The sequence below is a fragment of the Carettochelys insculpta genome, chromosome 2 (genome assembly GCF_033958435.1).
Source record: "Carettochelys insculpta isolate YL-2023 chromosome 2, ASM3395843v1, whole genome shotgun sequence".
Lineage (NCBI taxonomy): Eukaryota > Metazoa > Chordata > Testudines > Carettochelyidae > Carettochelys > Carettochelys insculpta.
In genome coordinates, this window is record NC_134138.1 from 264,138,234 (window position 1) to 264,164,494 (window position 26,261).

At 43.5% G+C, this 26,261-nt stretch overlaps 1 protein-coding gene across 2 annotated transcripts in view; it reads right to left on the reverse strand.

Annotated features, from left to right (window-relative positions):
- The window catches only part of DPP6 (dipeptidyl peptidase like 6), a 612,774-nt gene that overhangs the window by 192,849 nt on the left and 393,664 nt on the right, over positions 1 to 26,261 (reverse strand). For both annotated transcript variants that reach the window (XM_074986299.1, XM_074986298.1), the window contains one exon: positions 668 to 720. In XM_074986299.1, the coding sequence (XP_074842400.1) occupies positions 668 to 720 (53 nt within the window). The remainder of the gene's footprint in view (positions 1 to 667; positions 721 to 26,261) is intronic.

Below are 26,261 nucleotides of genomic sequence, written 5' to 3' on the forward strand. Positions count from 1 at the left end.
AGAAACACGTATTTCACTAGGAGGGTGGTGAAATACTGGAATGGGTTACCTAGTCAGGTGGTGGAACCTCCGTCGCTAGAGGTTTTTAAGTCCTAGCTCAACAAAACACTGGCTGGGGTCATTTAATTGGGGTTGTCCCTGCTCTCAGATTCAATGACTTCCCAAGGTTTCTTCCAACCCCATGATTCAAAGATCTCTTATCCTCCTTCCATTTTGTTCAGCTAGACACCTATCCTACAAAAATGTATATACATGCTTAACTGGTCACAAGATGCTGATTCAATAAAGCACTTAAACTAGTAACAACCACAAAGTACAGCTCTGTTGTAGTGTCTCCCCATTTTTTCTGGTGAGTGAAAATTTGCATGTGACTAGTAGCCAGTGTAACCTTCAGGAAACACACAGTGACATTCACTTCCCTGTCTTTAGTTGTATATACTACTTTCCTGTCAACACCCATGAAAACTGGGACCTCTCAGCAAGTGGACTCCTCTTGTTTCTTTCAGGTTCTGTGTTCAGATGTACAACACACAATTGAGTGGGAGCTGCAACTAAATGCTAGACTGTGACACAGGATTGTTATAGGTAAACCATTAGTTGTATCTCGTATTGTGTGATAGAATTTTAAACGGCTGTGTTTTAAAATGAAGATGGAATTATGACTTACCCAAAAGGTATTTTGCTGAGGACATAATATGCCGTATAAGAATGCTTATATACCTGCAAAATATAATTTAAAAGAAAACAAGATTAGCAGTGTAATCTGTGTTAATGGGGCTCTAACCAACGCAAGGTCTAGCATTTATGGTCATGGAGCCTCTGTGAATACTTTTTAATCTATACTGGAAAGGAAAGATAAGTTAATTCACCTAAGGGTGATGTGTTATATTCATCTCACACCTTGTTAAAATGTTTGGCAAACTGCGTCCATCCAGATGCTCTGTGTTGTTGCCATGGCTACCAAGTCTTGATTAAGGTAGGGGCACCTGCTCTCAACAATGGCTAAACATAGAACAACCATTAATGAGGACACCTTGGTCAGTTGTAGACAGGCTGCTTGGTGAGGCTCAACAGGAACACAGTATAAGTACATACTCCGTTTTGTTCCTCCATCTTTGAATCAGTAAATAACACACAATAATGTCCGTGAATGCTGCAATACCCTTTCTTAACCAGAGGAAAGCAAATTGACCCTGGGCTCGGCAATGACTCAAAGACTGTTCGACCCTGAGAGATGCTGCATACCATCTTTCATTCCCACTGACTGTTCTGGGAGGTGAGGGCACTCCTTCCATTAGAGGAGTAAGCCCTTTGAGAAGGAAAAAATATTATTAATTTTAATGGTTAAAAGAGTGATGGACTGATTGTAAGTGAGGACTGATTTGTCCAAGGGATTTCTGATTGCTCAGTGGGAGTAATGGGTGCTCAGCACATGTGAAAGTCAGGCTCCTAATGTGAGTATATAAATATAGATTCAGTCATGTGCCTGATGAAGTGAGTCTGTGCTCACGAAAGCTCATGATCAAAACTTTTCTGTTAGTCTATAAGGTGCCACAGGACCCTTCATTGCTGTTTCATGTGACTTTACGTATCCATGCATTCAAATTCTGGTTTATTGCTTTAACATAAAGTGCACTAAAAAGTCAACATTCACCCATACAGCCACCCAGTGGCATGTGGAATACCACTCATTTCAATTTCTCGTTTACCCGCCCCACAGCTTAGCTCTTAAAGCACTTGAACTTCATTATATGTTGAGAAAGAGGGAACTTCTGAATAGCAGCCCTGTACACATACATAGTATCACTGAATTCTCTCCAGGTGTTACCTATTATGTTGCACAAAATTTTCTGACTCTTCCCACAGCCATACAGATAACTTGAAGGGTGATAGAAGCCCTAATTTTGTGCAACATAATAGGTAACACCTGGAGAGAATTCAGTGATGCTATGTATGTATCACACAGACCTATTGCTATCATCAGACACTAACTTAAATCTGCTTGACTGTAATGACACAGCTAGAACCACGAAGTACAAGACAATGCTACAAAAATGAGGAAAAGCAACTGCAGAAATTACTTTAAAAACTGGAGGCAGTACCTAGCTGCTTCCCTTCCCGTCTTTACCCTGCTCCTTGTTTTGTTCACTTTGTAGACACTGATTAGTGGGACATAGTCAGGTAGGTCAGAGCTAAAGCGTAGGTTTCATCGTATACAAGACAAAATAGATAAACATTAATAGAAAAACTTTGTGAAACTTTGAAAAATGAAAGCATGAGGGCCAACATCTTGCTTAAGCCACCAGGGATTGAACTGGAGACTGCCAGATCTCATACAAAGAGTTGCTACAGCTTGAGCCAGCCAGATACAGATGGCTTTAACAGATCCTCCTCTTCCGTGGAACATCCAGAGAAAGGAACCCTTATATGCACTGATTACTGAGTTCCCAATGGAGCCAGACAGATACAAGAGAAATGTAGAGAGCCACAGCAACATCAGGACCTCTATGTGATCTTCATCGACTTGACCAAGGCATTTCCATGGATTATGGAAAATACTTGGGTGAACTGCCTGTCCTGAAAAATCTATCAGCATTCTTCAGTCTTTTCATGGATGGCATGCTTGGTTGTGTCCTAAACAATGGAGAGACATCAGCACCTTTTGAAATATCAAATGGTACAACACAAGGATGTGTCCTGTTTCCTCTCCTGTTCAACATCTGCTTTCCAATGATGCTGTTAGTTGCTGTTAAGGACTGCCCATAATATGGGCATACCTATGGCAGTATTTCCAATCTCTGGAAACTACAGGCTCCAAGTAAAGTGGTTACGACAACTGTCTGTTGCCTTCTGTTTGCTGATGACTGTGCAATGTTGGTTCATTCAGTGAAGGATTCACAGGAGCTTTCTGATCACTTTGTTACTTTGTTCACCTCTTTGGACTCACAGTGAGCCTCAAGAAGACAGAAGTTTCCAAACAGGCTGAGGTATAAGAGCCAAACGCTCCAGTGATCACTGCTGCTGGTACAGTCCTTAAGGCTGTTGACAGGTTGTGCTACCTCAGAAGTTTACTGTCCTCTGGCATAAACTTGGATCATGACATATCTGTTCGATTAGCCAAAGCCAACGCTGCCTCAGGAAAATTGACCAAACACCTGTGGAATGGCCATGGTATTAAACTCCTTACCAAGGCAGCAGTTTATCAGGGAGTTGTCCTGAATATCCTGCTGTATGGCTCAGAGTCATGGACAATATATTGCTGCCATATTTTGTAACTCAACTAGTTCCATATCGCCCACATGAATTGGTGGGCCAGAACTCCTAACAAGGAGGTTCTTAAGATGTGTGGTGTCAAGGGCATGGAAGCAATGTTTGTGAACAGACAGTTTCCCTGGATTAGTCATGTTATGAGGATGGATGATACACAGGTACCAAAGGTGGTCTTCTATCGCCAGCTTGCTCATGGAAAGCGCTCTATCAGTGGTCAGTATATGCACTATAAAGACATCTTAAAGGCCAATATGAAGTCATGTGGCATATCTTCCAATGGTCTGGAAATTCTAGTTCAGGACAGATTGTCCTGGTGGCAAACCACTGTACAGGCTCTTAGCTTCTTTGAAAGTCAGCATATGCAGGCACTACAGGAATAGCCTAGGATCCAAAAACAATGTACAATGCCTGCATTTTATGTGACATCTGTCATCAGCTCTGCTGATCAAGGATTGGTTTAGTCACTCACCAATGGTGTCACAGAAGATGAGATCCATCGGACGGCTCAGTCCAAGTCCCAACACAGAAACTTCTTTGTATTGATTGCAGCCTTGTGCTAGTGCATGAAAGACAGTGAATAAAAGAGGGAAGCAGCCATCAGTGAGAGCTGTCTCCCAAAACCTGGAGTGTGACCCTGGACCTACATCTAATCAGTTACAGATGACAATCAGCATCTTTTGTCTCCTTTCATTCACTTCTTTACAGACACAAACTCCTTCAGGGAGCCCGACAGAATCACAGCCCATTAATATGAATTAGATTTCTTCATCTCTGATTTACTGGATAAATATACAAAATCACGTGTAGCTCAGACAACTACCTTGTGACTACACACCTGAGAAGGCTAAGGAGTTCAAATAATTTTTCTACAGGTTTGCATGTATTTACGCTCAACAGGATGCGTTTGAGAAGATGTCACAGTAATAAGTGTTGTGTTTCCCTCCAGCTTTTAATTCCATTAAATTTGCTGAGGTCTCCACAGAAGTCACAAAGTTTAAACTTGAAAAGTTGCACTGTGAATCTGAAGATAACACTGAAATAAAACCTAGGGACCTGTGTTATTGACAATGTTATAAAGCTGTTATGATTCCCCAAAGGGGAAGACTGAGAACACCAAATCCTGGATGTAAAGGAGAAAGGCTGGATGGGGCCATGCAGTAAAACCCTGGCACAGCTAAGCTAGAAAGCACTTCTGAGATTTCCTGTAAGATTTTTCATGTCCTCAAAATAATTCCCTTCACACATGTATTTAACTCTATAATGCTCCATGAACATTGAGCACTGTTCTTGAAAATGCCTTCAAAAGACTAAGGCTACGTCTACACTCCAGAGATCCTTTGAAAGAAGTTCTTCTGGAAGATATCTTCCACAAAAACCTCCTTTTGAAAGAGTGCATATATGCACAAAAAAGCAGATTGAAAGATTAATCCACTCTTTCCATAGAGAGAGTGTCCACACAGCCCATGCTCTTTTGAAAGAATGGGCCAGGGATAAAAAATTCTGGCACCATGAGGACTGCTCTTTCAAAAGAATGGCTCCACGGAGCATCTACACATGCTTTCTTTTGAAAGAAGCTTTCAAAGGAAAAAGTGTTCTTCCTGAGCACTGTCAAGATCACAAAAAGGAGATGGAGAGGAGGCAACACATGGAATGGGGAGGGAAACAGCCAGAACAATTATTGGGAAAGGCAGAAGTTAGAGCTTTTTCCTGTGGTTACTACAGAATACTGGCAAAGAGATCAACACCCCAGCAATTAGCAGCATCTTAGGCAAAGAGATTTTTAAGTGCAGAGAAACTCAAGAGTTTGAGAGGCTAAACTGGACTGGGTGGGAAAAATGGGAGTGGAAGGAAGCACACAGAAGAACAGCCAAAAGGGAATTGCTGGGCTGACTTGGCACAAAAAAGACAGGGATGAACTCAGCAAAGGTTTTCTTCCAAGGATGTCAATCACCAGAGGGAAAAAAATGTAAGAGAAAATGTTCTCAAGTTTAGGATTCTGCCCATTGCAGAGCTTCACAAATAGTCCATCAGAATCCTAATCCCCAAATGGATGAAAAGGAGTTGAGATAAACCCATGGTGTTCCTACATCCTGGGCAGTCTCACAATTTGTCCTATTGCTGTTCATTTATTTCTTCTGTTTTTTTGTTTTACACATCCAGGAATAAACCGCCCCCCCTCCACACTCTTCCTTTTTGTGCTTTATTTGAAGTTGACGCCATGTGAGCAGACCTATGCAGCAGTGCAGAATTCATAACAGGACCTGGGCATAAGAGCTGAATCTTCTGTTCCTCTCTTGTTGTTAGTCTAGTTCCTTGAAGGGACATGATTTGGCTTTGACAGATGAACAGTTGGGTTTTTAAAACAAGCAAAACTGGAAGTAGGGCGGCAATACCAGGAAGCTCATCACACTGTAAAAAGTCAGTCAAATTCTGAAAAGGCTCAAGATAGATACTTAGTGTGAACACTCTAAATACTCACCAGAAACACGCGATCATGAATGTCCACAGGAAATCTGGTCTTAAATATTTTGAATGGTTAACCCCTGCAGTGTTTTTCTGTGGGAAAAACACCACATTTCTGTCAACTGTAATGAAGAGTAACCCCAATGAATAAATTGTTGCTGAATCTTCACCAGACCCAAACCAGTGGTTGAACCTCTGTTGTCCGGCACCTTCAGGACCTGACTGGTGCGGGAAGAGAGAATTTGCTGGACTATGGGAGGTCAACATTATCTAGCACATTACCAACACTTTCACTGTGTACTGGGCTCTTAGAAAACATTTAGCGGGAAATTACAGCTAAATAACAGCACAGAACACTAAGAGCCAGGACTTGTGGCTCTAAACAAACTTTATCGGACCGCAGAAAACTTGGCCACACCCAGGTCAAGTGGTCATCTGGCTAACTAAATCATGCCGGATTACGTATGTTGTGGGATGAGAGAGTTCCAGCTTAGAGAGGTTCAATTTGTATTCTTATAATACTCTGCAGGAGAAGCTGTACAAATAAACTCTGATGATGTATGAAACTAGAGCTCCTAGATCTGCCGACAAAGTCCTCCATTAATTTCCTTAAAAATAGTTTGTCAACAGAAGGTTTATATAGTTCATTTTTCCTATCTTCATTGCAATTGTACAATGCAGAAATGAATATATCAGTGTCAGACCAAACACAAGAGACTGTGACACTTTACAAGAATTAAATATTTATACATACCACTGCAAAGAGGGCTCTAAAAGACTGGCAATAGTAACCCACGTTGTGATGCAAGAGACTCAGGATAAAAGATACCTTCAGACATTTCACTCTTTAAGCCTCTGGAAAGGTTCTGAAGCTGAAATACTAAGAACCCCAGGACGGAGAAAAACTGTACAAGGGTCGGGGAGCGGGGGCGCAAGGGACCCTCTCTGTAATCTATTAAGGGGATCAACAGGAAAACTGTGTTCAGTGTGGAAATAAGATCCAGGTATTTGTGATAGGCTGCATTTTTCTATGTTACTTGTTATTAAGACTGTCTTCATACAGCTTGCATTATGCATATTAAAACAGATGACCCACAGTAACAACCAGTTCACTCTTCTGTTGTCACATCCATTCCTGAGTCAATCAATCACCAAGAAGCAATACTGGGTTGTTACGGCCTGGTGATTTAAATCTTTCTGAATAGAAACCATCATTACAGTTCCTGTTCATTAAATTCTTCAAAGAAGTGGAACAAACCAGTGCACCCTTTTGGGTAATTTTTCTGTGTCTTTGTACCAGGATAACACAAAAGGCTAAATTTTCACTGTGTGATTAATTATACTGTAAACCACGCTGTGATCCCAGTGATTTTAATGGGACCGTATAGGCTGAGATTAGTCAGTGCATAATTTGGAGCATTTTGCTGTTTACTAACCAAATGTTGTGAAGAAAGTCCTATTTTTGTACCGGCTATTGTATAGTCAGAGGTTGGATAGATCTAGTTTTGTAAACTGGATACCGTAACCATGGCAATGGTCTGCTAAACTTTTAACCTTTTGGAATCCATAAAATACAATTACATTTGTTCTTCATGCTTTTGTATATGAATGGCTTACTGGCAACCTCCTGTTGAGGGATTTCCTACTGCTTTGTAGATGACTCTCAACTTCTCCTCTAAATGATGACAGATTATGAAGTAATGCTCTCCCCACTTATTATTAGCGAAAACACCATCACTGTTTTATCTGTAACGAGTTCTATAAGCCTTCATCTCCTGCAAAATCCAGTTCAACTGTGTAAATCTCTATGCTTTCTTACAGTTGCTGCATTCCAAAAATGTGGACTTCATGCAATTATACCTGTGTCCTAAACTCAGAGAATCTCTGTTATTTTCAAGGAGAAAGCCAATGCATAATTTTATGTAATTGGAGGCTCTCTTTCCACCTCTCTAACTTTTCATATTTATTATGGTGCCTCTCTGATGTGTCACCTTTCGCTCTGTACAAAAGGATTTTGCTTTCTCTGCACTTGTGATGAGGGTGTACAAACTCCACACTGAACAACAAGGGGCTAAGGGAAAACTCTGGACTTACCTGTAGCACATATGCCAACTAGAGAAGGAATTAAAAGGCAGGGGAACAGCTCATTTGGGGACAGATGAGGAAACTGGACAGACCTGCCACTGACAACTCCAAGAGAGATGAACTGAGGGAAGGCAGAATCTCTCCCTAAATACTGCACAAAGGCAGGGACAACCTGAAAAGGAAGCATTCTCCTCTCATATAAATGCTGGATTTGACTAGTCCCTTCCCATTTGGACCACCCCAGCATGGGAAAGCCCTTGGACTGTACTGGCTCAGGAGACTGGGCCATACCACAGAAGAAGGCAGTTGTCAACCCAGGGGAAAGCAGAATAACCTTGCTCTACACAGCTTCCAGAAGCTGCCTTGGGGCAAACAGATAATCCTCACCTGGCCTTACCCCAGATGGGGACCTTGGTACAACAGCAGGCAGCAGCAGAACATGGCCTGGGTGCAGCACCATAAGCCTCCTCAGCTTTCAAAGCACTGATAGCGCTCAAAGGGGTCTGGGGCAGAGCCTGGCCATGAGGCAGGCTCTGACTCCTTTACCAGCAACCCCCTTGCGTATCAGGACAAAGCCCTGTCTACTAGGAAGCACTTCCCTACCCACCTACTCCAAGTGAGAGCCATCACAGCATCCTATTTGCTTTCTCCCCAAATAATATATCCCTAACTACTGGGCTATGGACGTTCTGTGTCTGCCTGTCATTACTTTCCTCAAGCAACATGGTGCATTCTTTTCAGCTATCCTCAATTAGGAAGACTGTAATCAAGGTTAGGCACCTCTTGGATCTCTGCTCACGTGATAAACAGACACAACTGTTAAGTCCATTATATGACAGGTAGATTTCCCTATGTCCCACTGCACAATAATCACACAGATAAACAAAGGATAAATGCATGCAATTTATCCACTCTTACAATGAAAGCCTGCTGTGAACATCCTGTACCAGGACATGGAGGTGAGTAAAAGCTCTCACAGAGCAGGAAGAGTGCAAGTGGGCTTGGTACTTAGCTGCAGTTGGAGGCTGTGTCTCTAGAACTGATGGACATTTTTATCTACTTACAGGCATAGGGCCAATTGTGGCCTATCCTGTGCACCCATCCTGCTGGGTGTGGTTCACTGTCCCATGTAGCGGCCCCAGAACACTTACACAGAGAAGAAGAAGGAGACTCCCGTGAAGCCACTGAGAGCCAGCTGGCTCTTAGCTCAAACTGTAACAGCTCATGCACTAAGCTCCAGAGGTTTCAGGTTTGAATTCAACTGCCAAAGGTTACACATCCCCACAGGGATGTGACACACATGAACTCCCCCTCTTTATCCTTGCATACTAGCTACTCATTGCTGAGGGGACAGCTGCCCCTGCAAGGCACCTACATCCCCTCCCACACACCTGGAAAGGGAGGGCAGCAAAAGACACTTAACCAGTGTTTGTGCTGGGGGTTGAAAGAAGGAAGCCCAGCCAAGTCCACTCAAGCTGGTCTGCTTAAGCCTGTGTAGCTGATGCCTAACAGCAGCAGAAAATGAAGGACGGAGCCTCAGGTATGGGTGAGGCAGTGGAACGACGCCCGATTAAACACTGAGATTTCAGTCACCAGTGTAAACATGAAGCATCCCTATTGACATCACTGGAGAGATTCCAGGTTTAGTGAACAGAGGTTGGCTTGGGAGTCTACCAAGGACTGGGAAAACCAGAACATAGCTTTTTGGACAATGTAGATCAGAGAGGAATGGTTTGTGCTGGGAATGGAGTCAGGGAGGAAGAGGAAAGAGAAATGGAACTGCAGAAAGAATCTGCCCACTTAGTCTTAGAATCTAAGACCAAAGATTCTGGGTTTACATGGCAAGGCATTGAAAATTTGCAACATCAGCCTAAAACAACCCTCTCCTTGTGAGCACATCCCCAGAATATGGACAGTAGAAATAGGCAGCATCTTCTTGTCACACAAAGCCCAGGGGTTCTTGGAACTATTCAAACAGCTGCTTCCAGAAATGGCCAGCTCTTCTCAGCTACCTACACTCTTGGTATGTTCCCTTGGAGCACAAACACTTCCAGGGTGATATGTTATCATGAAATGAAAACACATTTGTGCCACAGGGCCACTTCGATAAGAGATATTCTAGGCTTTGGGGACTAGAACTTAAACTCGCTGTAATAAATCCCCATGCCGCAGGCAACTGACAAAAACATTATGTAAATCCCCCAAACAATCACACACTGAGCATGCTGGGACTAGAGCCTAGCTTCCTCAGCTCCAAAATCAAATGCCTCTAAACTAAGTTAAAAGAATACCCTATATAAAGTGGCCTAATACATGTGTTAGTCTCTAAGGCTATGTCTACACAGTATAGTTATTTTGAAATAACAGCTATTATTCTGAAATAACTTTGCAAGCATCTACAGTACGCACACACTATTTCAAAATAAATTTGAACTAGCAGGTGCATTATTTTGAATTTTGTAAACATCATTGCAGGAAGAATAACTCCTGTTTCAAAATAGCTATTTTGAAAAGGTGCTATTCCATGTCTTAACAATACCTATTTTCAAATAGGCCACAATGGTGTCCAGTGGCACAATGTGTCCAGACACGCTATTTCAAAATGTATTCTTGTGTTTAGCTGTACTATTTTGAATAAGTTATTTCAGAATAGCTATTCCAGAATGGACTATTTCAAAATAACACGGCTGTGTAGACCTAGCCTAAGGTGCCACAGGACTGCTTGTTAATTGGAACCTACAGACTAACACAGCTATTCTTCTGAGAAAATTGAACAAGAAGTTTTATCCAGACTAATGTGAAAGACCCTTGTACTATAAGATAACTATGCTAATGCTGTACATACTGAATGACTACAGCACAACTAGTGCCCTGCTCAGTTATTTCATTATCACACTTTTCCTTTTAAAAAAGATTTGTTTTCAAATCCTACTTTTTTGGTCCAATCCTGGGGTTGCTATGTGAATGAGAGCTTTCCACTAGCTTCAGGGCAGAGCCCTTTGTGAGGCAGCTCAGGTAAAGTGGCTGCTCTTCTTTACAAATACAGTACAGAGTCAGTATGACCTATGGGCATTAACCATACAGCTTGTGTGCCAGATCTAGCACCCAGGAGAATGTTAATCCAATCTGCCAACTGCTGCTTGACTCTAATACAGAGCAGACCTGCCAAGCAAAACAAAAACCTTCTTTTGCTCCTGAGCCACCTGTCCTCCAGAACACTGAAGTTGTACCACAAGAAATAGCCAGGCTAGCAGTGACTGAGTGTCTTGGAGAAGGAGTGCTGTGTAAATTTTTACTGATAAATACATAAGGGCAACTTTAAAATATTCTGAGCATTTCCTGCCTACATTTATGCTTTGTACTTGTTATGTTTCAGGTTACTGAGGAGCATCAGCAGTCAGTGTACTGAGAACAGATAGTGAAGTGCATAAGCAATGAGTATTTTTTGTTCAGAGCCTTTTTTTTTACACATATTTAAGCACTAACTAAACTCCCAAAGCTTTGCTTGACACGCAGCAGGTTCAGTGTACACTCAGACATGGATTTTCCAGGTGAGCATCTCTGCCTGTTATAAAGTCTGGAACAGGAACTTTCAAAGGATAAGGCATTATAAAACTCTACCAGATTAACTGTATTTATAGAGACAAACTCTCAATCCTAACTGCATTTTAACGTAGATTATCTGTCAGAAAGTTAAGCGTAAAAATAATTACAGAGATATTGTAACTCTCTCAAAGCCCAGCTTTAAAAAAAATGTAAAATGAATACAAACATGTAACAGGTAAGAAATGTACAATTACGGCACCCAACTGATGTCCTGTCTTGCAGTGGTGTCATGCAATGAAGATCCAGCTATGATTAGGGCCCAATCAAATTCATGGTCCATTTTGGTCAGTCGGACAGTCATAGGATTTTAAAAAGTGTACATTTAATTATTTCTGCTATTTAAACTGGAAATATGGTGGTGTACTTTTGGGGGTCCTGACCTAAAAGAAGTCGTGTGGGAGTCACAAAATTATTCTAGAGGAGGTTGTATTACTGCTACCTTTACTTCTGTTCTGCTTGTGGCAGTGGCTGCTAGAGAGAGGTGGCTGATGGTTGGGAGCATGGTATGGCACTGCCTTCAGAGCTGAACTGTAGGTCAGCAGCCACCAGCCTCCTGTGACCCACCTCTGAAGGCAATGCAAATGTTAGGGCACTCCCTGCTCAAAAATGTCCTTGTAACACACCTGCAGCTCCCTTTTGGGTCAGAACTGCCTAATTTGAGAAACAGTGGTCTCCCCAACCCCTGGAATTCTGTATAATATAGGGTGCAACCACACAAACTCCAAGATTTCACTTTGAGAAGCCAGATTTCATGGTCTGTATCACTTTTCCATAGCTGTGAATTCATTAGGGCCCTAATTATGATGAAGGCATTTTAGTATCTTGTCGGTCCACATTAACAGTTACATGATTTTTAAGGGCATTACTTTTGGCTCGTCCCAACGGGGCTCCTTTTCGAAAGGACCCCGCCTACTTTGAAGTCCCCTTATTCCTATGAGCAGAATTGGGGCCAATGCAGACATACCCATTAGGTCTGAGGATTCAGGCTCCACGTGATGTAGTACATTTTATATGAAGAAACATTTTCATTTTCTTGAGATAAGACTCTTTGCACTGTGAGCATGAGCGAAGAAAATAGAAAGACATCCTATGTCCAAAATAGGGACATTAGCTATCCAAGGAGGAGCATTAATTACTGGCTTTAACATAATCTCTGATCAGTACAGAGGCTAGCAGGCAGCTTACTAAGACTAAAGAAACTTGTTCAAGATAAACACAGATTAACACGTTCCCTGGAATTAGTCAAATTACTCAAAGAAAAGAGTACATGAGTGTCATTAAGACTGGAGTTAGAGCATTTGCATTTAACTATTATTTACATAGTGAAAATTAGGCTACGTCTACACGTGCCCCAAACTTCGAAATGGCCATGCAAATGGCCATTTCGAAGTTTACTAATGAAGCGCTGAAATGCATATTCAGCGCTTCATTAGCATGCGGGCGGCAGCGGCGCTTCGAAATTGACGCGCCTTGCCGCTGCACGGCGCGTCCAGACGGGGCTCCTTTTCGAAAGGACACCACCTACTTCGAAGTCCCCTTATTCCCGTGAGCTCATGGGAATAAGGGGACTTCGAAGTAGGCAGGGCCCTTTCGAAAAGGAGCCCCGTCTGGACACGCCGCGCGGCGGCAAGGCGCATCAATTTCGAAGCGCCGCTGCCGCCCGCATGCTAATGAAGCGCTGAATATGCATTTCAGCGCTTCATTAGTAAACTTCGAAATGGCCATTTGCATGGCCATTTCGAAGTTTGGGGCATGTGTAGACACAGCCTTAAGGTTCTAGAGCCAGGGATTAAATATATTTTTCTGATTTCAGTGATGTAGTGGGAAGGGGGGAAGATGTCGGGGATCAGAAAAAATTGGGTTTAAACTATCATAGGCAGGGTCTCTTTGATCCTATAAGTATCTCTACATTGCAGCTGGTAGCATGCCTCCAGCTAGCACACTAAAAATAGCATGGTGGTTGTTGTAGAGAAGGTGGTGGTATGGGTAGCTGCCAGAGCTTGAATCAGGGGGCCAAAGACTCATTAGCTTGTATCATCACTGGAGCAGCAACATTCACACTGCTATTTTTAACACGCTAGCTCGAGTGGGGCTAGCATGAGTCTGTCTGCCAGGATTGGATGGCTCACTTCCAGTGGCAACATAGAAATATCCTCTGTATCTGTGCAGTGCCCAGCAAAAAGAATGAGTTTCACTTCACAATTCTCAGTCTTTGCCTTTCTAATGTCTTCTGATTGGTCTTGCCTTTCCTGTGTTGAGTTCCAACCTCAACGACTTTCTGTCGATAGAATTTTAAACATACACAATCGCTTCTATGTGCCTATTTTCAGGCCCAGATAACAAGTATGTATTTTAGAGGAATGGGGGCAGACAAAACTGTAGTTAAAATAAAAACTCATCTGCAATTATGAAGCATTAGCTCTCCCCACCAAAACAGAAGAAATGTAATTTTCTCTTAAGTTCTCGAGGCTTTTAGAGTCATTTCTATAAAACTGCATTTATTTCATCCCTATTACAGGCTAGAAGATTCCTCCATAAGGGTTTCACTTTGATCTTTTCTCTGACAAACATAAGAAACGTATATTTTCAATCAATTCTCCATTAAATATCCCTTTGCCATCAACATGGGCAGTGGGTGAAGCTGCTGCTGCCAGCCCAGGGCCAGCCCATACTCCACCCCTTCTCTGCCCAAGCTCTGCCCCTACTCTGCTCAGGCTCCTCCCCCTTTGCACTGTCTCCCTCTTCCCTTCCTTCTGCCCTCACTGCTCCCCCCTTCCACCCAACTCTCAACATCCAAGGTAACCAATGACATTCGGAAAAAAAAAACAAAACACAATAAAACCCCCACACTCCTACCGGTTTTTTCCTGAAGAAAATGGAGCAATTTTTCCACTGCCTGCCAGATTGTGAAGACTAGACATGAAGAACGTACTTAATTAAAAGCACTACATTTGGGCTTATAACTGTTTATATATATATGTACACACACACACACACACACACACACACACACACACCCTTTGTCAGAGTAAGACGGTCAGTAGCAAGAGCAAGTCAGCTGTCCTGCTGAATACAACATTAAATGTCATGGAATACATGATGCAGCCTCTCTGTTTTACTTTTTCTTAATCACTATTACTAAGCTGATTTTATATTTTAAATGTATTTTTAAGCCTTCATGGACTAATCATACCAGACTGCTGTATATTTAATGCACAGAAACAAAGATAGTAACAGAGAGATAGCCATTCTAGTCTATATACTATCAAAACAAAAAAGCATTCCAGTAGCACTTTAAACCTTGATTACTATTTTTGGTTCTCTGTGCCTCTGAGTCTGTTTTGGTATGGCTCTGATCTGAGGAATTGGTTCTGTCCCACCGAAGCTCATCACCTAATACATTATTTTGTAAGTCTTTAAAGTGCTACTGGATTGGGTTTTTTTTTGTTTGTTTTTATAGAAACAAAGATATTATTTTAAATTAGTCAGAGCACTTTTCTGCTTTCATAACAAAGTTTGTTGGTTTTAGAAAAATGGATCTCTAATTTATTTTGTGAGACAACAGATGTGTTCATGAAATTTAAACATATGTTTGTGTTAAAATATGATTCCAAAGACTTTAGACATAACAAAGGACTTTATGGCTACGTCTACACGTGAAGCCTACATCGAAGTAGCTTATTTCAATGTAGCAACATCGAAATAGTGAGTAACATCTACACGTCCTCCAGGGCTGGCAACGTCGATGTTCAACTTCGACGTTGCGCGGCACCACATCGAAATAGGCGCTGCGAGGGAACGTCTACATGCCAAAGTAGCACACATCGAAATAAGGGTGCCAGGCACAGCTGCAGACAGAGTCACAGGGCGGACTCAACAGCAAGCCGCTCCCTTAAAGGGTCCCTCCCAGACACAGTTGCACTAAACAACACAAGATACACAGAGCTGACAACTGGTTGCAGACCCTGTGCCTGCAGCATGGATCCCCAGCTGCCGCAGCAGCAGCCAGAAGCCCTGGGCTAAGGGCTGCTGCCCACAGTGACCATAGAGGCCCGCAGGGGCTCGAGAGAGAGCATCTCTCAACCCCTCAGCTGATGGTCGCAATGGCGGACCCCGCTATTTCGAAGTTGCGGGACGTGCAACGACTACACGGTCCCTACTTCGACTTTGAACATCGAAGTAGGGCACTATTCCTATCTCCTCATGGGGTTAGCGACTTCGACGTCTCGCCGCCTAACGTCGAAGTTAACTTTGAAATAGCGCCCGGCGCGTGTAGCCGTGACGGGCGCTATTTCGAAGTTAGTGCCGCTACTTCGAAGTAGCGTGCACGTGTAGACACGGCTTATATCTTACTAAGGTACTGATTTTGGTGGACGGTTCTCTTAAAACTACTTCATCAAAAAGTCAGATGGAAAGAAAGGAAAACTCATTTGTCTAGCATCTTGTATGTATATTGCCTAAGGGCGCTCTTCAATAGGGAGTTGAAAGCAAAATGATCACGGACAGAAAGGACAGGAAGACTTTGGAAGCAAGTTTTTATTACTATAGTAGTTAATATTAAGATTTAGATAAGGGTGGTCTTTTGAAGAATTTATTATAAAAAACCGTCTGTCTGAAGAGCCAAGCGTTTAAGGTCAATGCTAAATACACGAACTGTTCATGTAAACATCTATGCAAGAATTTTTTTTTAGAGGTGGGACTTTATAATTTTCAGCAACAAACTAATGACATATTTAAAGCAAATTTTAAACTAAGGTCCCATAAACATGTTATGGTAATACACAACTGTTTTTGTCAGTAAATTCAGAGACTGACATTTTATAGCTCCAGGTTGGTACATGACTGTTCATGACTTCATTTCCACTTAATGTCTCTTTCACAGGTTCAATGTTATGCTAATAGGTCTGGCCAGCTGGAAGCCTTTTCACTTCCAAGTTAATAGATCCACTGTGAACGAAGACTCATCAGCCTGCCAAGGTTAGACTATGGATTAGAAGAGGGGGGCAGAGATTAAGCACTAAGACCCAGGGAAGGCGTTGTCACCTCTTGCCTCCAATACTTGCCACCCATGGCCATGAACCATTTGGGAGAACATGAACAGTTACTTCATTTCTATTTTATTTTTTAAATTTCAATCACCTTTAAAGTGTTTGTTAATTTTTGTAAGGACAGTAATCGCTGTATGTGTGTTCAGTTCATTTTTAAAAAGGTATTTGAGTTGAAGTAAATCAGAACGAAAAATGGAATTATATTGCCCAAACAAAGCAAGGTCTATCTTTGTGTTAGATTTTTATCATTATCCTTTTTAATTCTCCTTTTGCTGTAAATCTAATTTCCTAACCAAAATATTTACAGAGAAAGAGATTGTTATATTGATACAAAGCATTTCTCTGTACTCTTGCATGACAGGCTAAATATTCCTGACTTTTTGATATTGCTTTTCCATTTCCTAGCACTGTGTAGCCAGACAAAGTCTCCCCCTTACAAGCCAGCTTGCTTGCTGCCCCCCCCACCGAGGAGCACACAGGGCACGGAAACGGCTGCTGACAGCACAGTCTTTGATGCCCTCATTGAGGCCCAGATATGCTAGCTTATCGTGACCCTGAGAAGCAGAAAGTACAGATGGAAGGCTAACAGGCCAGACTGTCAACATGAGATGGGGGGGGGACCCTCAAGAAATCACCCCAGCTGGCATTGATCGATATGATGCACACACACACAATCACCCCAGAAGGGGGAGTGCCCCGCCCACACAAAAGAATGTCCTGTACTCCTAAATTGCTTATCTCTTGTCTTACAGGTGCAAACTAAGTAAGAAATGCCCTTGTAACAAACTGGCGTCACAAAGACAGACCAGTATGATCTGGCACCATAGATAAGAAAGAGAATACGTAACCCAAGAGGGGTATAAAAGGTGGGTCCAGCAGAACGCTAACTTTGAGTGCATTCCACCAACTACCTGCTGGTCAGGTCAGGTGATTGCCTCCCGAGGTCCACAGCTGGGGACGCCCAACCTCGTATTCGTCTTTCCGTGGAATTGAGTGACCGATCCAGCTTGGCTACGCTGGTATCGAGAGACGCAGAGAGGGTAAGATACACCCATGCTAGGTCTCCGACGTTTTTTCTGCACAGCTAAAGAATTAGAGCTCTGTAACTAGTGTCAAGATATCATTGTGTTAGATGGTAACAGATATCTTTGTATTGGATTGTAACGTAACTTGTTAACACCTGTACTTTGCTAGTATATAAGAAGTAAACAATAGCCTTTTGTAACCGTACGCTTATAACTGTAGCTTAATAAACTTGTAACTAGTTAAGATCCAAGCCTAACTATTTTGTTAACCCTTTTGTTACTGCAACACAGCCGGCACAACAAAAGAACTGTAACCGTTTGGTTACAGAAGCCTGGCCGTGGGTCAGAGAACTAGTAGGTCCCTGCTCTAACAGTAAAAAACTGGGTTGCTTAGGACCCAGGGGAATCCATCAGCCTGTCTTGGCCGCTTGCAGCGACGAGCTCTCTGCTCTTGTAGTTTTAAACTTGGATGGTAACAAGGGCATAGCTGGTACCTCACCGCACATTACCAGGACAGCAGCTAACAGAATTGGTGCAGCGAGCAGGGTTGTGACACAGGCTGTACCGCAGTGACAAAATGAAACTGGTCATGATAAACAACTCAGATTTCCTTGACATAGAAAAGAAACTAGCTCAGGAAGGATGGGGTAACCCACAGTGGAGTAAAGATGTGATAGAGAAGGATTGGGGAAAACCGAAGGACATTTGGCAACACTATTGTAACTGGAGAACTGCCTGTAAAATGAAAAGTGAATTTAATGTTGAGCTTACTGATGTTTATGTGTGACTGTGAATAGATGGGTAAGAGAATTAGGTGGCCTCTGCAATGTGAACAGAATCAGCCCTGCTTCCACTGAAAAACTTACTGCTAAATTTTGCCCTCATCTATGTGTCTTTGTCTCTGCCTCCATTTTCTCTGACTTTTGGAACAGGGCTCAGACAGAATCCTGTCCTTACCTTATCAGGTGAAAGAATTCAATGCTTCAAAAAACTACAAGATCCTATGTAACTGTTGCAGTCATTATAGGTTTATAAAGTTCTTAATTTCATGCATCCAGTCAATGACATAAGTAGTGTTTTTCCTAAAATGGAGACGGCAGTTGGAAGCTGAACTATGGTACATCTTCACCTAAAACACTGTTACTGGCAATTACAGACTGTAAAGCCTATCTTCAGAGACAGGCAAATTAGTTGAAAATATAGTACAGAACAAAATGGTCAGACACTTAAATGAATAAGATATGTGGTAGAAATCCACACTGCTTTTGTAAAAAGAAAACATGCTTCATGAATCTACTAGAATTTTTTGTGGGTGTCAACAAGCATGTGACATAGATAGTATATCTTGACTTTCAGAAATCCTTTGAAAGGCTCTTAAGTAAAGTGAACAGCCATGAGATAAGGTGGAAGGGACTCTCATGGATTGGTAACTGGTTAAAAAATAGGAAACAAAGTGTAGGAATGAAAGAGAAGTTACTCACTTGTGTAGCAATGATGGTTCTTTGAGATGTGTCCCCATGGGTGCTCCACAGTAGGTGTCGGGCTCGCCTGGGTGCTGCAGATTGGAGTTTTCCAAGGTGTATCTTGTCGGATTGTGCATGCATAGAAGCATGCTGGTCCTTCACGCACTTTTGGTCATGTGCACGATCCGGTCCGTGATAGTTCCTCAAAATGACCACCTTGGGTGCCTCTGAAAAACATCAAGCAGAACTCCAAAGCGGTGAGGAACAAGTGGGTAGTGGAGCACCCACAAGGACACATCTCGAAGAACCATTGTTACTGAACAAGTGAGTAACTTCTCTTCTTTGAGTGGGCCCCGGGGGTGCTGGTGACTACCCAGCAGTGACCCAAAAACATGGAGGAGGGTACCAAATTATGTGTAGCTTGCCCCTGAGAGGACTGCTGTCGGTAGGCAAGCATCCTCCTCCGGTAGCCGATGAATCGCGTAGTGCTTGGCGAATGTGTCATAGGATGACCACATTGTTGTTCTGCAAATGTCCTTCAATGAGACTCCTCTGAAGAAGGCTGTCAAGGCTGCCCTTGCTCTGGTGGAGTGAGCCTTGGGCAGAGTTGGTAAAGGGGTTTTATACAGGATGTGATATTATTTGAAATTCTTTCCGAGGATAGTCCTCCTTTTGATCTGTGTGCAAGTGACACCAGCAGTCTTTCAGTCTTTCAGAAGGGTTTGGTTCTGTCTATATAGAAGGCCAGTGCCCTTCTAACATCAAGTGCATGAAGCCGTACTTCCCTATTCGAGGTACGTGGCTTAGGATAGAAGGAGGGTAGAATTATCGGCTCATGATATGGAACTCTGAGGAGATCTTTGGGAGGAATGCAGGATGTAAACATAGTACTATTGCATCTTTGGAGAAAGATGTATTGGGTGGGATCGCCATTACCGCAGCCAGCTCGCTTACTCTACGAGCAGATGTGATTGTGAGAAGAAATGTTGTTTTTAAGGTAAGGAAGCGAAGCGAAACGGTAACTAGGGGGTTCAAAGGGTGGCCTAGACAGCGTGTCCAGAACCAGATATAAGCTCCATGAGGGTGATATTGGCTTCTGAGGAGGGTATAAATTCATGAGGCCCTTCAAGAACCATGCTGAAATGGGATGGGAGAAGACAGTTGACCCTTCTACTGTGTGCTGGAAGGCCGATATAGCTGCCAGGTGGACCTTTAGTGATGGTAAGGAGAGTCCCACTTGCTTTAGATCCAGTAGATAATCCAAAATCATGGGAACCGGGACCTCCAGGGGGCTCAATTGCTTGGATAAGCACCAGGAAGTAAAGCGTTTCCACTTGTACACGTAAGTCTTCCGGGTGGAGGCCCATAGGCTGCATTCTAGGACTTCTTTAACCCTTTCTGAGCATAAAGTCTCCAAGGCACTGAGCCAAGGATTAGCCATACCTTGAGGTGTAATGTTTGAGGTTGAGGGTGCCTCAGGGCTCCCTGGTTCTGTGTGAGGAGGTCCAGAACAGTCGGGAGGGAGAGTGGTTGGCAGCATGACATACATTGTAGCAGGGTAAACCAGAGTTGATGGTCCCATGCTGGGGCTATAAGTATCAAGCGTGCCCTCTCCATCCTTGCCTTTTCCAGGACCTTGTGGATGAGTAGTGGAGGCGGGAATGCGTAAAGCAAGGGGCTCTTGCATGATAGAAGGTGTCCCCTAATAAGCCCGGACCAATGCCCGCTCTGGAACAAAATTGAGGGCATTTCTTGTTGTTGCAGGTCACAAACAGGTTTATTTGAGGAAACCCCCATGTGTTGAAGATCCAGCAAAGCAGATGGGGATGGATCCCCCATTCATGATTGAGAGCAAAGTGCTTGATCAGCCAGTTGGCCTTCACATTGCTGATGCCTGGTAAGTATGAGGCCCTCAGGATCATGTCACTTGCAATACACCAGTTCCACAGGTGAACAGCCTCCACACATAGTGCACGAGATTTGGCTCTGCCCTGTCAACTGATATAATACATTGCGGAAATGTTGTTGGTATTGACACTGACTACTTTGTGTCGTAGGTATTGTAGGAAGTGCTTGCATGCATTGAACACTGTTCTTAGTTCCAGCATATTTATGTGCATTGCCATCTCTCTGTGGGACCATCACCCTTGCACTGATCTGTTTCCCATGTGTGCTCCCCAGCCTATGTGGATAGCATTTGTTGTGAGAAAAACTGTGGTTCACAGTTGGTGAAAGGGGACCCCTGACAGCAGATTCATGGGGTCCACCCACCATCTCAGTGACTTGTGCACCTCTGCTGTGGGTGATACCTTTTTGTGAGTGGTATGTTTCGTTAGTACATACACAGTCACCAGCCAGTGCTGGAGGCAACGAAAGTGCAGCCTGGCATTCTGCACCACAGATGTGGTGGCAGCCATGTATCCCAGAAGCTGCAGGCTAGTTAACACTTGTACAGTGAGGATGTATATCAGCACCTGTATCAGAGACTGGATAGCACGAAAATGTACAGTAGGTAGATACACTCTTGCCATGATGGAATCGAGGCATGCTCCTATAAACTCTATATCCTATGTAGGTTCTGTCATCGATTTTTGGAAGTCGATAATGAGGCCCAAGGAGTGGAACATCTTTGTAGTAATGTCTATCACGCCTAACACATCTACTTGCGAGGTGGCTTTTAAGAGGCAGTTGCCCAGGTATGAGAAGATGAAGACATCTTGACGATACAGGTAAGCCGACACTACTGAGAGTGTCTTTGTAAAGACTCTGGGTTCTGAAGACAGGCTGAAGGGCAAAACTTTGTACTGGAAATGTTCTGTGCCCACAGTGAAAGGGAGAAAGTGCCTGTGTGCAGGATGAATGGTTATGTGGAAGTACGCATCTTGTAAGTTGAGGGCTGCGAACCAGTCCCCATCATCCAGTGCTATAACTATGGAAGTAATAGTGACCATCTTGAAACACTGCTTGTGGAGGTAATGACTGAGAGCCTGTAAGTCTAGTATTGGTCTCCAGCCTCCTGTTTTCTTTTCCATGAAGAAGTAACATGAATAGAAACCTTTCCCCTGGAACTTGTCCAGGTGTCTCTCCACTGCTCCTATGGGGATGAGGTGATTGACCTCTTGTTTTAACTAGGTCTCGTGAGAGGGGTCCCTGAGGAGGGACTGAGTAGGGGGTTTTGTTGGTGGTAGTGTGGAATGGGATGGTGTATCCTGCAGCAATAATTTCCAGTACCCATTTGTCTGTGGTGATACTTTCCCACTGGCGGTAGACTAGTCTGAGGCAGTGGTGAAACAGGGGATGAGGTGACTATTGGCACTGAGTGATGGGTGAGGTATCACAGTCCTCGACATAGTAGTCAAACTTGCTGCCTGGCTGCCTGTGGTGCATGGTTATGGCCTTGCTGGGTACGTTGCCTAGACGGTCTTTGATGCTGTTGGTGTCCGGGATCGTAGAAATGTTGATATTGTGGGGGTTGAGGTTGGTAGGCGTAGCATCACTGATACAGGTAATACCTCTTCCTCCTGTAAGGAGGAGTGTACATGCCCAGTGTTTTTAACGTGGTTCCCAAGTCCTTTCTGGAGTGGAGGACTGCGTCTGTGGTTTCAGAGAACAGTTTTGATCTATCAAAAGGAAGGTCCTCAACTTTTGTTTGTAATTCCTTAGGGACACCGGATGTCTGCAGCCAGGATACTTATCGCATCTCCACTGCAGTGGCCATGGAATGTGCTGCTGTGTCCGCCACATCCAGTGCAATTTGGACTCCTGTACATGAGGCCATGTACCCTTCCTGGACTATAGCCTTTAGGATTGGCTTCTTATCGTCTGGGAGATAGTCCATGAGTGACATGAGTTTTGTATAATTATCAAAATTGTGGTTGGAGAGGTGTGGAGCATAGTTAGCCGTAAGTAGCAGTAGGGTGGAGGATGAATATACCTTCCGCCCTAATAAATCTAGTTTCTTTGCATCCTTGTCTTACACCATAGATTTGTATTGTGGTGCCTTTGACTTCTGTTGAGAGGACTCTACAACAAGGGAATTGGTTGGGGGTGATTAAATAAAAACTACATTCCCTCTGACAGCACAAAATTTTTTTGTCCGCCCTCTCACTGGTTGGCAGAATAGACACTAGAGTTTGCCAGATGTTTGTAGCAGCTTCTGCGATGGCTTCATCCAGTGGGATGGCTATCTTTGATGATGTAGTAGGTCTCAGATTTTTGAGGAGTTTATGCTGCTTCTCTTGTACTTCTGCCACCCACATATCCTGAGACTGGGCAACCCTTCTGAACAGTTCCTGAAACTGTCTAAGGTCGTCCGGAGGGGATATATCTCCCAGGATGACTGCCTCATCCATAGAGGACCAAGAGGCATCTGTCTGATATGCCTCTGTCTTTTCCTCAGACACTTCCTGCATTTGCTCCCTCAGGTGTTCCAAGGGGCGATCAACAACCAGTTCTGGACCCTCTCTTGGAGGGGAGAGATGGTGCCTCCTCAGAGGAGGAGATGAGGACTGTCTATATGAGGGGCATGGATGTGGGGATCTATCCCTGGACCTTGAGTAATGTTGGTGCCGGTGGTAGTCCTCCCGACGGTATGGGTGTATGTAGTGGCAGGGACATGAGCCTGGTGGTGAGGATCTGGAATGTGAGCATTGCCTGTATCTATAATGGTGGAAGGAGTGAGACTGCCTAGATGATATAGACGGGGGTGGGGACACCCTGTAGGGGTATACTTGTAGCTGATGTGATTGTCGAATGTCAGGTGAAGGGTGCCTGAGCCAGGGAGAAGGGAGCTGCGGAAGTGGAGACAGCGGCCTAAGGAAAGGCGATGGTGGTGCCAAAAGCCGTTCCAGTATATATGATTCTGGAGGAGAGCATGGAGACAAAGGAGATGGTATAATGAAGAGGTCTGGGGAGGGACTTCGGTGCTGTGTCTTAGAACATGCTTTTCTCGGTTCGTGAATTAGGTGGGCCAGTGCCAATATGGATGGTGCCATGCCTGGTGCCGAAGAAACTGGTGTGGGCATAAGTGCAGCCGGTTCTGCGCTCAGTGCCTGGGCCTGATGTTCCACACGATCAGAGGTCTTTGGCACCGCAAGTCCCTGTTCCAGAGCCTCCGGTTCCGATGCTCTCGGTGCCGGGGTTATTTGTCTCGGTGCCGTAATCTCCAGCACCCGTCACTTAGATGCCTGCAGGATCTTCAGTGCTGCGTCTTTGCAAGTCTGAGACCCAGTCACTGTCTTTTGTTCCCTGGGCTTTGCACCTCCTTTAGACATGGATGTGTCCTGGCTCTGTGTCTCATTTGTCATGCTTGTGCGTAGTACAGGCAAGGATCAAGTAGGAGACGCTTTCTTTCTCTTATGACCTGAGGGGGTCAGAGAAGTCGCTTTCAGTTTTCAAGGCACTGACGGGCCCTCCGGAGGGGTCAACTCGGTTGTTTCAGGCTGAAGAGCCTTATCAAATAAAATCATCTTGAGCCTCATTTCTTTGTCCTTCCTCACTCTAGCAGTGAGTTTAGAGCAATGAGGACATTTCTGAGGCACATGGGCCTTGCCCAGACAGTGAAAGAATTTGCTGTGGCCATGAGAGACTGGCACAGCCTCAAGGCATGACTCCCACTTCTTGAAGCCTGCCAGAGACATCTTTCCTTCTTCTTTTGTATATTTTATTTATTTATTTATTTATTGAATAACAACATAACTTAACCTTAATGAGGGTACTTAACGGGTACTAAGAACAACAAACAGTCTGTAGGTAAGTGCTAACAATCTGGCTATGCTAAAGATAAGAAAGCTCTGGTGGCAGAGCTTTCCTCTCTGCTCTTGTTTTTCCTCTTTTTTTTTTTTAACTAAAACTATATACGGTAAAGGATTTCAAGGAACAGTTCTTAAACACTAGCAACCAGTAAAGACAAATGAAGGGTTTTATCTTTCCAGACATTGGAGCTGGAGTGAAGTCCATCTGCAGCCACTGGCAGCTGAGTGGAACTGGAGCTAACTGGATCGCACATGTGACCCAAAGCACGCAAAGGACCAGCGCACTTCTATGCATGCGCAATCTGACAAGATACAGCTTGGAAATCTCCGATCTGTGGCACCAGGGTGAGCCCAACACCTACAGTGGAGCACCCACGGGGATCACTCGAAGAAGAAAGGTCAGTTTTCAAAATGGAGAAAATGTCAAGAGTGAAGTATGCCACAAATCTGTGCTGGGATCTGTGCTGTTCAACCTACACATAAATGACCAGAAATGGAGGTATGAAGGGAGGTGCAAAAGTTTCCAGATGAAACTAAATTACTCAAAATACGTAAGCCCAAAACTGGTTGTCAAGAGTCACAAAGGGACCTCAGAAAACTGTGTAAGTGGGCAACAAAGTGGCAGACGAAATTCAATGTTGGCAAATGCAAAGTAATGCGCACTGGAAAAATAATTCTAATTATGCACACAACATGACAGGTTCTAAATTTGCTGTTACTATTCAAGAAAGATCTTGGAGTCATTGTGAATAGTTCTCTGAAAACATCTCATCAACATGCAGTCAAAAAAGTTAACTGGCTATTACGAAGCATTAAGAAAGGGATAAATAATAAGCCAATGCAGATCATGCTACTACTGTATAAATCCAAGGTATGCCCAGACCTTGAATACCACATGGAGTTCTAGTTGCTTCATTTCACTAAAGATATTAGAATTGGAAAAGGTACTGAGAAAGGCAGTAATAATTAGGGATACAGAATAGCTACCGTACAAGTAAAGATTTAAAATACAGGGACCGATCAGCTTAGAAAAGACACAACAATGGGCAGATATGAGAGAAACCTATGAAATCAGGATTGATGTGGAAAAAGTGAATAAAGAAGTGTTATTTACTCCATCACATAACACAAGAACCATCAGCCCTCCAATTAAATTAATAGACAGCAGTTTTGAAACGAACTTCACACTTCACAGAATCAACTTCTGGAACTCACCGCCAGAGGATATTGTGAAGGCCAAAAGTATAACTGCAAATTAAAAATTAGATAAGTTTGTGGAAGTTAGGTCCATCAGTCGCTACTAGCCAAGATGGTTATTGACATAACCCAATACTCGGGGTATCCCAAAAACCCTCTGCCTGCCAGAAACTGAGACTGGACAAGGCCAAAGTGATCATTTGATAACTGCCCGGCTCTGCTCATTCCCTGTAACATATCTGTCACTGGCTATTGTCATAAGAGAAAATAATAGGCTAGAAGGAGCATTGGTTTGACCCAGTATGGCCATTGTTATGCGAAGCTCATGTAGGGAGTATTCATATCACTGTT